Source organism: Bufo bufo, chromosome 2 (genome assembly GCF_905171765.1).
Source record: "Bufo bufo chromosome 2, aBufBuf1.1, whole genome shotgun sequence".
In the NCBI taxonomy this organism is placed as follows: domain Eukaryota; kingdom Metazoa; phylum Chordata; class Amphibia; order Anura; family Bufonidae; genus Bufo; species Bufo bufo.
The window spans coordinates 745,081,052-745,097,547 of record NC_053390.1 but is presented as its reverse complement, the minus strand read 5'-3'; the positions used below and the strand labels follow the sequence as shown (position 1 = coordinate 745,097,547).

Below are 16,496 nucleotides of genomic sequence, written 5' to 3'. Positions count from 1 at the left end.
TCTTGTCCGCAATTGAGGTTCAATGTTGGGAGGGAGACCTCAGGCGAATTGCTGTATTGCTTCATCTGGAGTCTATTAATTTGTTTTGAGGGTCTTTTGAACATATCGGGGCTCAATGACTTGCTTATTTAACATAGTTTTTCCTCAGTGTTTGTTCAGTTCATTTTTGATATTTTTGTAATTAAGTTTTTATTTTCACTTTATTTTGAGATGCAGACATATGAATTCTGCCATTCATGCCTATTGTGTGTCCTACTCATATGTGAGCTGGCACTTATTCCATATTAATGATGCCCACTGTTGATAGCTTTTGTAACATTCTAACATTTAATCAATGTAAAGCCTATTTCATATGGTAGTGTCTGTAATGAAATCCGTGTCAAGATGGTCAGTGGTTCATCTGTCAAGATATCCGTGTTTGGTCCGTGAATTAGCTATTTGCCCTCCATGTGTCATGCATATTCCACGTATGCTGCTAGGCTGAAAATTAATTTCCAGAACATCTCCTACTAATGGGTTGTGAAAATCACGCCATCACAGATGCCATCTGTGTTGTGTCAGTGGTTTTCATTAACCAATAGCCTTCAGTGGGCATTGTTGGTCTGGATCGCATACCAAAGAAGTGCATGTCCCTCTGGTTTTGCGATTGACCTATGTACAGTCAGAGCAAAATCATGGATGTGTGAATACACACAAAATACTCTCCATGGAGAACATGGACCACGCATGTATGTGATTCACTGATGTGTGACAGAGCCCTAATTCAGTTCACCAATCAGTGGTTTTAAATTGGGATGACTGATATGTGTATTCAAAAATTAAATTATAGACACAGTTTCACATAGACACTGTTCACCAGAGTGGGAGTTGCTGATACTCAGAATGAAACATGGATCCTATACCAAGATTAAATATCTAGAGATGCAAGAATATTTCTTCAGAGACCTTGGAAAAGTGACAATTAATGGTTTATAAAGTGATAGTCTATTACCAATTTTATGGGACTTATACAATCATTTCATACTCAAAACTGATCTTGAACCATTCTTGTGGTGCTGACCTCTAATGTTCCTTCATGTTTGCAAAGTATACGTGATATTGATGCACTAGCTGGAGTATACTCTTGTGTTTTACTCCTGATAACTCAGGCACCTTTCCTGTATATTGTTATACTATACTTTGATGTACGGATATTATTGCACTGATTCTTTGTATATTATATCTTTGACTAATCTGGATAAATGAAAAAAATCCTCAATAAAGATATATTGAACGATAAAAGTATACGTGATATCACAACATTACATGATCACAACAACCAATGACCTCTGTGATACATGACATCAGCATGGAGGAAATGATACTGTGGTGGGTGTTCATTGCCCATGGATTTTGTGTGATGTCCCATGGATGCCACTTCTTCAGGCATATTTTGTTAATAGGAAAGTCAATCTTTGACCAGAAATAATTATGCAGCATGCACGTCCATGAAATGCATGCATGCAAATGATGGCTGGCACCACTGACAAGGTAAACCCTAGTGCTGGGGTGTACACAGTACACCATATTTACAATAATTCAATCATTTGCATTGCAGGTGTTAAAATGATTACTGCAGCATGCACCTCTGTGACAGATTTAGATATTAGTAAATTGATTTGGATTGCAATATTCAGATTCACTAGTTCATGCCAAAGAAAACATTGGTAGATCCAATTTGCCCAATATTTCATTAAATTTAATAAAATGTTGATAATACATTCTAGAAGGTAGGGAATAGCAATCCAAAACACAAACTCAGAATCACTCCTTTCTGTTTCCACTAAGTAATTACAATTATCTTATAAGGAATTATTTCTGGTACGGATATAATATAGTAATTATATTTATAAAATAAAGAAATAAAAAAAAAATTCCATCATTAAAATTATTTTACTAAAAAGAAAATGGTTTATTAACAAATAAAAGAATTAATGAGCGAGAAGGCTACAAATCTCATGTGAATCAATATGTAAGCAGTAATGAATTCTATAATTGCTGATTTTATTAACATACTGTATGTTCTTAGTGACTGCAGTAACACACATTAAAATATGTGGTTGATAAGCAAATTGATGTGAAAAAGAAATCTGTTAATTATTTCACATTTTGAATGTGTTTTTCTTCTCAATAAATAGTTATATAGTTACATAGTTAATACTGTTGAAAATAGACAAAAGCCCATCAAGTTGAACCAAGGGATACTGTAGGTGGGGGCGAATCCCAAAAGGAAGCGAGACTCAGATTTCTACACATTTTCATAAGCATTAATGTCATTTACTTTTAAGAATTCATCTAAACCCTTTTTAAAACTATCCGTTGTCCCTGCTGTGACCACGTCCTGAGGAAGTCTATTCTACAGATTCACAGTTCTTACAGTAAAGAAGCTTTGACGCTTCTGGAGACTGAACTTTTTCTTCTCCAGTCGGAGGCAGTGCCCACTTGTCTTTTGAGGGCATTTTACATGGAACAGTTTTTCACCATACTTTTTGAATGGCCCATTTATATATTTGTATCGGTGAATCATGCCCCCCCCCCAGACATCTCTTCTCAAGACTAATTAAATTTAATTATTTTAATCTTTCTTCAGACGCTCCATGTCCCTTATTAGTGTAGTTGCTCTCCTTTGTACTTCCAAAGCATCCTTTCTATAGACTGGTGCCTAAAACTGAACTGCATATTCCAGATGAGGCTGCAACAACCCTTTGTAAAGTGGTAATATTACATTCCTGCCCCACGAGTCCATATCTCGCTTAATACATGACAATATCTTAGTAGCCTTAGAAGCAGCTGATATTATATGATGTTATTTAATCTGCGATCTACAAGGACACCCAAATCCTTCTCTAAAAGTAACTCTCACAGTCCCCTAGGACATTGATGGTAAACCTTTTAGAGACCATGTGCCCAAACTGCAACCCAAAAACCCACTTATTTATTGCAAAGTGCCAAAACGGCAATTTAACCTTAATACCAATATATTATTACTTCCATGTACTTTATCATTTAACTATGATAGCCTGCCTACATTCAATGCGCTACCTGTGCCATTCATAGTACGCCCTGTGCTGATGAAAGGCAGGAAAAGTCTAAGGCATATTGGTACACCATCGAATTTTTCCAGGGGCGGGTGCCCACAGAGAGGGCTCCAAGTGCCGCCTCTAGCACCCATGCCATAGATTCTCCACCACAGCCCTAGGAAATATGATGTACAGAGATGCACTTACATACATTGACCCTCATTTGCCAAGTTGATGCCCAATCACTCAGAGTGTCCAAGTCAGCTTATATTTTATGGATATCTTCCATAGACTGAACAGTACAGCATAGCTTGGTGCCATCTGCAAAAATAGAAATGGTGCTATTAATCCCATCCTCACTATCATTAATAGTGTTGATCGAGCACCATAGTGCTTTGGTGCTCAGGCCGAACACATCGGGATGCTCGGGTGCTCAACCGAGCACACAAGTATAATGGAAGTCAATGGGGGAAACCGAGCATTAAACCAGGCACCCCCTGCTCTGAAGAGTGGAGGGTACTGAAATGGTTCGGGAACAGCATGGGGAGGATGTATGGATGCATCTTGGACTCCCAGGTCGCTGCTGGGAACTATATTGTCCGAGTAGTAGGCCAATTTTACAGACTGACAATAATACGCAACAAATTGTTAGGAAACATTCTTTCCTGTATATTTACATAGTGGTAAAATTGCTCAGGTAGTGGGACTCCTACATTCATAAAGCCTATGCAATAAGTGAAAGGGCTGGCAAAAAATTACAAGGAACCGGCACTCCAATACACCCTTTATTACACATAAAGGAGGGCATCATACACACTTGAAAAATTATGATTGATGGCCTGATGGTGACCCTCAAAAACATTAGGAGCAAGGGCCTGTTGGCGACCCTCTAAAACTTTAGGGGCGAGGGCCTGCTGCTGATCTGACATCTAAAATATTCGGGGTGAGGGTCTGCTGCTGAGCTGACCATCTAAAAACATAAAGGGTGAGGGTCTGCTGCTGAGATGACCATCTAAAAACATAAAGGGTGAGGGTCTGCTGCTGAGCTGACTCTCTAAAACATTGGGGTGAGTGCCTGCTGCTGATCTGACCATCTAAAACATTATGGGCGAAGGGCCTGCTGGGGACCCTCTAAAACATTAGGGGTGAGGGCCTGCTGCTGATCTGACCATCTAAAACATTTGGGGCGGGGGCCTGCTGCTGATCTGACCATCTAAAACATTAGGGATAAGGGTCTGCTGGTGACCCTCTTAAACATTAGGGGCGAGGGCCTGCTGCTGATCTGACCATCTAAAACATTAGGGATGAGGGTCTGTAGCTGATCTGATCCTCTAAAACATTATGGGCGAGGGCCTGCTGCTGATCTGACCGCCTAAAACATTAGAGGCGAGGGCCTGCTGCTGATCTGACCCTCTAAAACATTATGGGCGAGGGCCTGCTGCTGATCTGACCCTCTAAAACATTAGGGGCGAGGGCCTGCTGCTGATCTGACCATCTAAAACATTAGGGGTGAGGGTCTGCTGCTAAGCTGACTCTCTAAAACAATCGGGGCGAGGGCCTGCTGCTGATCTGACTATCAAAAGCGAAAATAAAATCAATTTTAGAGGAAAAATTGTTAGGAAACATTCTTTCCTGTATATTTACTTGTATATAAAGTGCAAGTGCTGCGAAAAAAAAAAAAAAAGGAAGAGGCACTCCGATACAACCTGTATATCACATAAAGTAGACCCTCATTCACATTGTGGTACAATTGTTCAGATAGTGGGACTTCTACACTCATAAAGCGTATGCACTAAATGAAAGGGCTGCCAAATATTGCAAGGAACCGGCACTCCAATACACCCGTTATTACACATTATGGAGGGCATCCTAGACACCCTTTAACAATTATGATTGATGGCCTGCTGGTGACCCTCAAAAACATTAGGAGCAAGGGTCTGCTGGTGACCCTCTAAAACATTAGGCGTGAGGGCCTGCTTCTGATCTGACCATCTAAAACATTAGGGGTGAGGGTCTGCTGCTGAGCTGACCATCTAAAACATTAGGGGTGAGGGTCTGCTGCTGAGCTGACTCTCTAAAACATTAGGGGCGAGGGCCTGCTGCTGATCTGACCATCTAAAACATTAGGGGTGAAGGCCTGCCGCTAAGCTGACCATCTAAAATATTTGGCGCAAGCACCTGCTGATATGACCATCTAAAACATTATGGGCGAAGGCCTACTGCTGCTTTGGTGACTCTAGATGACCTGGGGCTGATCGCACATCCCCATGACAGCGACAATCCATTCGGATGTCTGCCCTATCAACTTTTAATGTTATTTTCAGCGCCAACCACGGTGACCACGGGTAAGGGGGAATCAGTGTTCGATTCCAGGGAGGGAGCCTGAGAAACGGCTAAGGCTACCACATCCAAGCAAGGCAGCATGCACGCAAATTACCTGTTAGGTATAATTAGGTGAGGGCCTGCAGGTGAGCTGACCCTGTAAAATATTGTAGGTGTGGGCCTGCTGGTGAGCTGACCCTCTAAAAGATTGTAGATAAGGGCCTGCAGGTGATCTGACCCTCTAAAAAATTATATGCAAAGGCCTTCTGCTGAGCTGACCATTAAAAAAATTATTGGAGAGTGCCTGCTGCTTAGCTAACCATTGAAAAAAATTACAGTGTTCAAAGCAGATCAGGTCACCTGAATACTTCAGCGAGGAATAATGGAATAGTACTCCGGTTCTATTTTGTTGGTTTTCGGAACTGGGGCCATGATTAAGAGGGACGGCCAGGGGAATCCGCTTTGTGCCGCTAGAGGTGAAATTCTTGGACCGATGCAAGACGAACCAAAGCGAAAGCATTTGCCAAGAATGTTTTCATTAATCAAAAACGAAAGTCAAATGTTCGAAGATGATCAGATACCGTCGTAGTTCCGACCATAAACGATGACGACTGGCGACTCAGCAGCGTTATTCCCATGAACCGCCGAGCAGCTTCCGGGAAACCAAAGTCTTTGGGTTTAGGGGGGAGTATGATTGTAAGGCTGACAAAGTACACTGTATGTCACAGATACATTTTTGACGCGCACATGCTACACTGCAGATGTGGCCCTGGTATGGTCACTGTCAGAAGCGGACACCGTCTACGCAAAAAATTACATTGTATGTCACTGATATGTAAGGGATGCTCACACTTTATACAGGAGATGTGGCGCGGATAATCTAACTGTCCGCAGCGGCCTATTGCACGGTATTTAGCGCATGATGCGCTAAAAATATATGTTGCTGCTGTCACACACAGTAGTCCTTATAAGGACTTTTGGGTCTCTGAAATGTTTTTTGTATTAAAATCTTTCTATTACACTCCCTACACTGTCTGTCCCTTTCTATGCACAGCTCTCCCCAACACTGAGCAATTTAGTGCAGGTTGCGCTACAAACATATATTGCTGCTGTCTCACACAATAGTCCTTACAAGGACTTTTGGGTCTCCGAAACATTTTTGTACAAAAAATATTTAATTACACTCCCTACACTCTCTGTCCCTTCCTATGCTCAGCTCTCACTTAGTACGAATGAGCCGAACATGCATCATCGGGTGCTATATAGCACCCGATGACGCGTTCCAGCCAATCACTGTAATGCCAGTAGTCAACATGGCTACTGGCATTACAGTGAGGGCAGTACTTACCTGCACGTTTATTGGCTGCGTAACAACCAAGAAACTTGCGGGGAAGAGACTCGAGCATGGCGCTCGAGCACATGCAGTACTCGGCCGAGTACCGCCATGTGCCGAGCATCGAGATGCTCGAGCCGAACAGGTGTTCGGCCGAGCATGCTCACTCATCACTAATCATTAATAAATAAAAAAAATAGAGCACCCAGCACTGAACCTTGGGGTACACCATTTATAACCTGCATAGGAATCATTGACCAAAACTCTCTGGACACGGTTCTTCAGCCAGTTTTCAATCCAATTACAAACTATACTTTCCAAGTCTATAAACCTTAATTTACCTATTAAACATCTATGAGGTACATTATCAAAAACCTTTCCAAAATGCAGAAATACTACATCCACAGCTGTCCCTTTGTCCTGGTTTCAACTCACCTCCTCATAAAAACAAATCAGGTTAGTCTTACAACTTCAGTCCTTGGTAAACCCATGTTGGTTATCACTTATAATATTATTTACAATCACATACTCCTGAATATAGTCTCTTAAGAGTCCTTCAAACATTTTTCCCACAACAGAAGTTAAACTAACTAGTCTATGATTACCTGTGAAGGACCTAGATCCTTTTTTGAATTTGGGCACCACATTTGAAAAAGAAGAAAAATGAAGAAAAGAAAAAAGGGATAAAAGGCAAGCTAGTGTATACCCCATAAGTGCCTATAGTATGAGGATTCCCATCCTGATTTATAACAGTTATATCTCCTAATGTAGTGGAGACAATGATGTGATTCTGATCTTGTTTTAACCACCTCCGGACCGCCTAACGCAGGATCGCGTTCCGGAGGTGGCAGCCCTGCGCACAGTCACGCATATATGCGTCATGTCGCGAGACGCGAGATTTCCTGTGAACGCGCGCACACAGGCGCGCGCGCTCACAGGAACGGAAGGTAAGAGAGTTGATCTCCAGCCTGCCAGCGGCGATCGTTCGCTGGCAGGCTGGAGATGTGTTTTTTTTAACCCCTAACAGGTATATTAGACGCTGTTTTGATAACAGCGTCTAATATACCTGCTACCTGGTCCTCTGGTGGTCCCCTTTGTTTGGATCGACCACCAGAGGACACAGGTAGCTCAGTAAAGTAGCACCAAGCACCACTACACTACACCCCCCCCGTCACTTATTAACCCCTTATTAGCCCCTGATCACCCCTGATCACCCCATATAGACTCCCTGATCACCCCCCTGTCATTGATTACCCCCCTGTCATTGATTACCCCCCTGTAAAGCTCCATTCAGACGTCCGCATGATTTTTACGGATCCACTGATAGATGGATCGGATCCGCAAAACACATACGGACGTCTGAATGAAGCCTTACAGGGGCATGATCAATGACTGTGGTGATCACCCCATATAGACTCCCTGATCACCCCCCTGTCATTGATTACCCCCCTGTAAAGCTCCATTCAGACGTCCGCATGATTTTTACGGATCCACTGATAGATGGATCGGATCCGCAAAACGCATCCGGACGTCTGAATGAAGCCTTACAGGGGCATGATCAATGACTGTGGTGATCACCCCATATAGACTCCCTAAACACCCCCCTGTCATTGATTACCCCCCTGTCATTGATTACCCCCCTGTAAAGCTCCATTCAGATGTCCGCATGATTTTTACGGATGCACTGATAGATGGATCGGATCCGCAAAACGCATACGGACGTCTGAATGAAGCCTTACACGGGCGTGATCAATGACTGTGGTTATCACCCCATATAGACTCCCTGATCACCCCCCTGTCATTGATCACCCCCCTGTCATTGATCACCCCCCCTGTCATTGATCACCCTCTGTAAGGCTCCATTCAGACATTTTTTTGGCCCAAGTTAGCCGAATTATTTTTTTTTTTTTCTTACAAAGTCTCATATTCCACTAACTTGTGTCAAAAAATAAAATCTCACATGAACTCTCTATACCCCTCACGGAAACCAAATGCGTAAAATTTTTTAGACATTTATATTCCAGACTTCTTCTCACGCTTTAGGGCCCCTAGAATGCCAGGGCAGTATAAATACCCCACATGTGACCCCATTTCGGAAAGAAGACACCCCCAGGTATTCCGTGAGGGGCATATTGAGTCCATGAAAGATTGAAATTTTTGTCCCAAGTTAGCGGAACGGGAGACTTTGTGAGAAAAAAAATTAAAAATATCAATTTCCGCTAACTTGTGCCAAAAAAAAAAAATTTCTATGAACTCGCCATGCCCCTCATTGAATACCTTGGGGTGTCTTCTTTCCAAAATGGGGTCACATGTGGGGTATTTATACTGCCCTGGCATTCTAGGGGCCCCAAAGCGTGAGAAGAAGTCTGGTATCCAAATGTCTAAAAATGCCCTCCTAAAAGGAATTTGGGCACCTTTGCGCATCTAGGCTGCAAAAAAGTGTCACACATCTGGTATCGCCGTACTCAGGAGAAGTTGGGGAATGTGTTTTGGGGTGTCATTTTACATATACCCATGCTGGGTGAGAGAAATATCTTGGTCAAATGCCAACTTTGTATAAAAAAATGGGAAAAGTTGTCTTTTGCCAAGATATTTCTCTCACCCAGCAAGGGTATATGTAAAATGACACCCCAAAACACATTCCCCAACTTCTCCTGAATACGGCGATACCACATGTGTGACACTTTTTTGCAGCCTAGGTGGGCAAAGGGGCCCATATTCCAAAGAGCACCTTTAGGATTTCACTGGTCATTTACCTACTTACCACACATTAGGGCCCCTGGAAAATGCCAGGGCAGTATAACTACCACACAAGTGACCCCATTTTGGAAAGAAGACACCCCAAGGTATTCCGTGAGGGGCATGGCGAGTTCCTAGAATTTTTTATTTTTTGTCACAAGTTAGTGGAAAATGCTGATTTTTTATTTTTTTTTCATACAAAGTCTCATATTCCACTAACTTGTGACAAAAAATAAAAACTTCCATGAACTCACTATGCCCATCAGCGAATACCTTGGGGTCTCTTCTTTCCAAAATGGGGTCACTTGTGGGGTAGTTATACTGCCCTGGCATTCTAGGGGCCCAAATGTGTGGTAAGTAGTTTTAAATCAAATTCTGTAAAAAATGACCTGTGAAATCCGAAAGGTGCTCTTTGGAATATGGGCCCCTTTGCCCACCTAGGCTGCAAAAAAGTGTCACACATCTGGTATCTCCGTACTCAGGAGAAGGTGGGGAATGTGTTTTGGGGTGTCATTTTACATATACCCATGCTGGGTGAGAGAAATATCTTGGCAAAAGACAACTTTTCCCATTTTTTTATACAAAGTTGGCATTTGACCAAGATATTTATCCAAGTCAGCAGACTTGGAGAATGCAGAGTTGGTGCAGCGCAGACCAGGAAAGGAAGATCTGCCATCTGCTCAGTGTATAAATGAAAGCAACATATGGTAAGAGGACCCCTTTGTGCTGCAGGAGATTAACCCTTTAGGTTACTGACACTTTTGGGGGGCTATTGTTACTGGCTAGTGAGGGCAGGCGGGATTAGCCTTAGGGTGAGAGCAGTGGCGGCCATCCTAACTGAATACTGAAATTGCAGTTTTATGCAGACTGGTTGCTAAGGGCTGAATCTTATTAAATATGGGGTAAGTCAGTCTGATAGTAACTGATTCTGGAATATCATGTTATTAGTAACTACATATATGAAAAATGAAATTCGGGTCTAAATGTGACAGTTATCCTTTAAAGTAGAACGATATCAAATCTCTGTTGAGATTTCCATTTATATAATCCTTTTTTTCTATATGTTGTTCTGTCTAGGCCGTAACTGAGATTTACTGTTATTCTGATCGGTAGCATATTGTATTGGCAATTTTGCATTCTTTACAAATCATCCATATACTGTATATATATACAGTTTTTTGGGTGGGGGGATTTTTTTAGCCATGTTTTTATGAATATTTTCTATTTCACTTCTTTTAATACCCATGTATTTGATGTGTATATGACCAAATAAATGTTTTTGTATTTTATACGGAATTTATCTCTTCCATACCAGTAGGAGGTGTGCCTGCCTTACCTTTTGTTGTTGTACCGTATCTTGTTTTTGCTGGATTTAGGGTGATCCAGAGAGCAGTGAACCCCCCGCTATCCAGTCTTTGGTAGTGTGAGCCCTTCCATATCTAGTACTCCTTATTATGCACTCTTGCTCTCTTTTGAGCCTTAACACAAATTTTTAGAACATTTTGTAACGCTAGTATTTATCACATGATTGGGAGATTTTTATAGCGGCAGTATATAATCATGTTATTCAATCTGTCTATATGTATGTATTTAGTTTTATAAATTATGGGATTTAATGTATTCTCTTTTCTATTTATGTGTTGTGGTCATATTCTTTCTCTTTTCAGGTACCCTCTCTTTAGCCATCGGATGTGATATTATATATAAATTTACACACGCAGTTGGAATATTGCCTTTTACGATTTGGCTTAGTATAATACTTTGTGTATAACCTCCCTAGCAACATGCAATCACATGATTACATCGTAGATGTGACCCATACATGCGCTGTCTTCCCTCTTCTGGACGTGCTCCGATATGCGTCACCATGCGCGTTGCACATGCGCAGTGGTTAGGTATGGACGCCCCTGAAAGATGTGGGCGGCCATCATGACGGAGCTGCGCTGCTTTGGATGATTGTCAGGTAATTGTAGTAACTAAATCTGCCTTTCACTATATATACCCCTCGTTTATGCCTTACTAATCACCTCCTGACGAAGCCATGGGTGGCAAAAAACACGTGTCGAGTAGTGTTGGGCGCAAATATTTGAATAGCGAATTTTTATCTTGAATATCGCAACTTTGAGAATTCGCGAATATTTCGAATATAGTGCTATATATTCGTTATAGCGAATATATTCGTCTTTTTTTTTTTCAATCTGTGCAGTTGTTCTACTTCGGCATACTCCTCCCCGACAAGCGTCCCCGTCACCATGGGAAGGCCTGGGGGTTAGAATATACCATTGGATCTGAGTTTTCACGATCTCACTGAGATCGTGAAAACTCTGATCCGATGGTATATTCTAACCCCCAGGCATTAGAACCAAAAATCTCACATTTCGACTCAATAGACCAAAGTCCAGATTTCCACTTGTCTAATGTAAATTCCTGGAGTTTCTTGTTCCAAGAAAGTCAGTTATTAATGTTGTTGTTCCTCAGTAGTTTTTTTGCAGCAATTTGCACATAAAGCCCAGCATAGGCGGATTGGCCATAGACCTTACAGGGAAGTTTCCAGGTGGGCCGATGAACCCTCCTCACCGGTATCCAAGGGTGAAATTTGCACAAAACATTGTGCAAACCTGTCAATTTCTAGATTAAGAAAAAAGCAAAAAGCAAAATGTACAAAGCAGAACAGCTACCCCAATAAGAGGAATACCACACACGCATCTAACCTGATAAAGATGAGTGAAGTTTTGGAAAATTTCATTCGGCTGCTTTGCCGAAGTTTAGCAAGAAATTTGATTTGTTACGAATTAATTCATCACAAATCACTATGTTAAAACCCTATTCAGCCTATCAATCAATGGAACCGGTTTTAACAGCTGCTTAGACAGAAGTGCATCTATGTAACGGCCGTTAAAAACATTAATACACCAGTGCAATATGGCCTTTCGAGTGTTAAAAAAAAAAAAAAAAACAGTCTGCTCCTCTCTTGCTTGTAAAAAACCTGCCGAAGGACCTGCACTGAGCATGATGATGTCACTGCGTGCTCCCAGCATGATTATAATAACCCTGGGAGAGTGCAGTGACATCATCATCACACTCAGTGCAGGTTCTTTGGCAGGTTTTTTTTCATTTAGGAGAGGAGCAGACTGCCTCTGTGCAAGCAAGTGGCTGAGGTCAGTATTTATTTTTATTTTCTGTTCTTTCTCAGACAACTCTAGCCACTATTTTACAAAAAATGATTAATTACCATGAAGCGCGGAAATCTGGCTTCGTGGTGAATTAAATTTTTCCTAAACTTTGGATCGAGTCCCACTTCGGATGCTTTGATTCTCTCAACACTACTGATATGCCCTAGATCAGAACCTATTGTAGAGGACTAGGAAAGGATAGCCACAAGAGTCTGAAAATACACATAAGACTAGGGGTCATATGGTGTGACTGAAAACAGCAACAAGAATACTTCTCCAAAACCATCATAAACAAAGGTTTGCCAAAGTGGAACACATGAAAAGGTTGGGTCCCACATACACCCAGGTATCCAAGCATTAAAAAATACATATTATATTTATAATTATGCTAGTTTGTCCAATTACGTTTGGTCTGTGAAAACTGTTGGACTATGTAGAAAAAAAAAAGAAAAAAAGCTGAATTGTTGGCAAACAGTTAATGCAATATTTGTGTTAAACACCTTAAATTAAAGCTGAAAGTCTACATTTAAAGGGGTTGGCCACTTTCTTGCTATTTTTGACCAATATGCATATAATATGACTATATGGCACTTACTAATACAGTCTTTGCTGATTTTCTGTGCTGTTTCCTATATTTCATAAGGCATGCCCCCTTGTTTGAAAATCTTCTGTGCTGTCCACACAGGAGACCTGTCCATAACATGGTCGCTGATGGCGGGTCATGTGACCAGGCAGAAATAACTCCAGACATATCACTCAGCCTTCTCAACTCCACACCACATTTGCCATCTGCACTTGCACAGTGTATTTGAGTGGAAGAGACTGAGTGATTTGCCTGGTCACATATCCTCCATCAGTAGCCATTTTAAGGCCTGGCAGCTGTGTGGAAAGCACAATAAACTTGGCCAACAAGAGAGAATACTTTATGAAATATTGAAAGTGGTGCAGAATATCAACAAAGACTATATTAGTAAGTGCCATATAGTCATCTTACAAACACTTTGGTTAGTAGTAGCCAGAAAGTGGCCAATCCCTTAAAGTCATATCATAATGCACTTGTTTCCAATCCATTGTGGTGGTGTACAAAGGCTAAATTATTTTATACCTTGATATCATATGGTTAATTATATCCAATTATTTACTAGCAAAACTAATACAAATCACACTATCAGAGCTGTAATTTTACACAACACTAACACCACAAATCTTGCTAATTTACATACCATAATGTACATTAACTGTTGATTGTTAAAACCTGACAAATAAAAAAAAACTTGATTCCTTAGAGGTTGATACTTTTCAGTGACTAAATGAAAAGATGATGAAAACATTGCAAGCTTTCGAGAGTACTCGTACACGTTATAGCACAGTATCTGAAGATTCACATATTTATACACAAAAGTACATTGGAATAGTGAGGTAGATGAGACAGGTGATGTAAAGCAGATCAATATTAGTGGCTTGACTGTAGATGATGGAGTTTTTATGTGTTTGGGGTGGAAACTGTCCCATCTGAGATATGCTATGCGGCCAGTTGATTTCTGGTAAAGTGATGTCTTTATTTAATTGTTCTGTATCTTGATGATGGTGTCCAAAAAGTTTATTTTAGTAAAGGAGTTGATGAGTATTGCATTTCTGGTTGAGTCTCCTCCAGGATGGCGCCAACCGCAACGCGCGTTTCGGCGTACCTTCTTCTGACCCCCAGACGAAGGTACGCCGAAACGCGCGTTGGGGTTGGCGCCATCCTGGAGGAGACTTAGTATGGGTAATTGTCCTTTTTCCTGTTTTGTATGAATTCCATGTATGCATTTTTTGACTAATCATGTTGAAGGGATAGGGACTTCTGTCCACTGTATGTCTCCTCCAGCGATGTTGCTTTTTATCTCCTGCACTGATTCTTTTAATCATGTATGTTATTAAATTATAATGTGTTTTGTAATAAAGAATTAATTAGTACCAGCGGTCTGGCATTTTTCTATGTAGGTTATGTATGTATTGTACTGCCAAAGGCTTGGGCATTACTTGAATAAGGATTTATTCTATGGTTGAGGTATATATTTTGGTTGGTATTGTAGGTAGGTCAGAAAAATTATTTTTAAGTTCTTTAGAGCACTCCTATGCCTGAGACAGCAAATAGGTGATGACATAGAGGAAATAAAACAGCCAGCCCAGGAAGGTGATATGTCCCCCATTAAAAGTGAAACCCAAAGCTTTGATTTCCCCAATGGCTTCTGTAGGCAAGGATGGAGTAGGAACTGATTGTGTCAGTAGATTGCACTATCAGGGATGATACTAGTTCTCCTTAAGGAGGCTCAGCAGAGACTTGCAGTATTTTCAGGCAATTCTCCATATAATTTTTTTTTATCTAATTTGCCTATGCCAGCCAAACCAGAGACTCCTCCAAAAGAGAAGAGCAAGCCATCAATAGATAACAGTTTGTGGGTCCTTCCCTTCGACAGTACAGATTAGGAATTTTTTTGGCTGGATGAGATACTTTAACTAATACAAATTAACCCATCATTTTTACAGTATAAATAATTCTCATAGAGTGAGACATTTAATGCCTATACTGTGCGGATGTGAAGGTCCATAGGAATATCTTTTGCCCCTGGATCTGAGAGCTTTAAGCCATTCATGTAATTACTACTGTAGGAGTGTATCAAACCTATATCTACTGATTATTATTGTAATATTTGACCTGTTATTTGTAGCCAAAATGAACTGATAAAATTCCTACAGTGCTTAGCTATCTTTTCCAGTGTCATTGAAGTGAATCAATTGGTGGTCACTCATGAGCACCACCACTCCATTCTCATGATCAGTGAGTATCACAAGGGTCACATTCCCAGCAATCATACATTTAATATCTGTGTTTTTAATGGGATAAAAAAGACTTTTACCAATGTTGTTAAACCATACAATTCATTACTAACTCTTCTTCTTGGCGCCATCATGAACAACGAGAAAGTTTAATTTGTCTCAAAATCTTCCAGTCTGAATCTGTTCAGGATAACATTTATGCAATCACTAGAGATATTGAGTTACACGAAAAAAGGACATTCTTTTATACCTGACTTGGCAAAAAAGTCCTGAGGCCAGGCTAACATGCATGCAAGTCATTCTTGAAGCAGTTCTAAGCCTTTAGGGTTAGATGTTCTACTTTGATAATGCAACGAAAATTAAATTGCATGATGAACATATAATATGTTCATAGACTGAGACTCCTTAGAGCTCAGATGAAATCATCTATACAAACATAAACAGAAATGGAGACGAATAATGTAACAGTTTTTATCTAATAACATATGTTGCTTATATTATCAGCTTTTTGTAAAGTGGTAGGTTCAAAGTACTGTCTTTGCTGACAGCACGATGCTTCATTCTAATTTTATAGCATAGGAAGCTTACTCTAATAACATTATGTTTGCTGTCTCAGGGGAGTTTAAGCAAAAATCTTTCACTTAAATAAACATCTTTTACTTAGTTGATGCATTCGTTCAAATGAATAATGAAACAGCTATTTCTGGAACACAGTGTCATTACCTAGGGCAGAGATCCAATATGGATAAAGTTCTTTTGTCAGAAGTGCATCATCTATTTCATATAAGAAACATTTCAGAACATCAGTCACATCTTCCAGTTGATGTCTTCCGACTTTTAGTTTAATGCTCCGTGCATCCTTTTTAAAATCTTCTAACAACTCTCTTACTTTAAGTGGATCCCCATTCTTCATATACAGAGATTTGCTCCCTAAACCTTAATAGAAAGGGACATGAAAATAAACATGCCTCAATGAATTATAATAATGTACAATAAAATGAAGTATGAACATGCTCTCTTGTAAGTTATACTAGGCACAAATTATATAAA

The 16,496-nt window shown here is 40.6% G+C and overlaps 1 protein-coding gene across 1 annotated transcript in view; it reads right to left on the bottom strand.

The window, feature by feature from the left end:
- The window catches only part of ARAP2 (ArfGAP with RhoGAP domain, ankyrin repeat and PH domain 2), a 703,001-nt gene that overhangs the window by 276,314 nt on the left and 410,191 nt on the right, over nucleotides 1–16,496 (bottom strand). Inside the window, exon 21 of the mRNA XM_040419005.1 lies at nucleotides 16,170–16,382. Within this exon, the coding sequence (XP_040274939.1) occupies nucleotides 16,170–16,382 (213 nt within the window). The remainder of the gene's footprint in view (nucleotides 1–16,169; nucleotides 16,383–16,496) is intronic.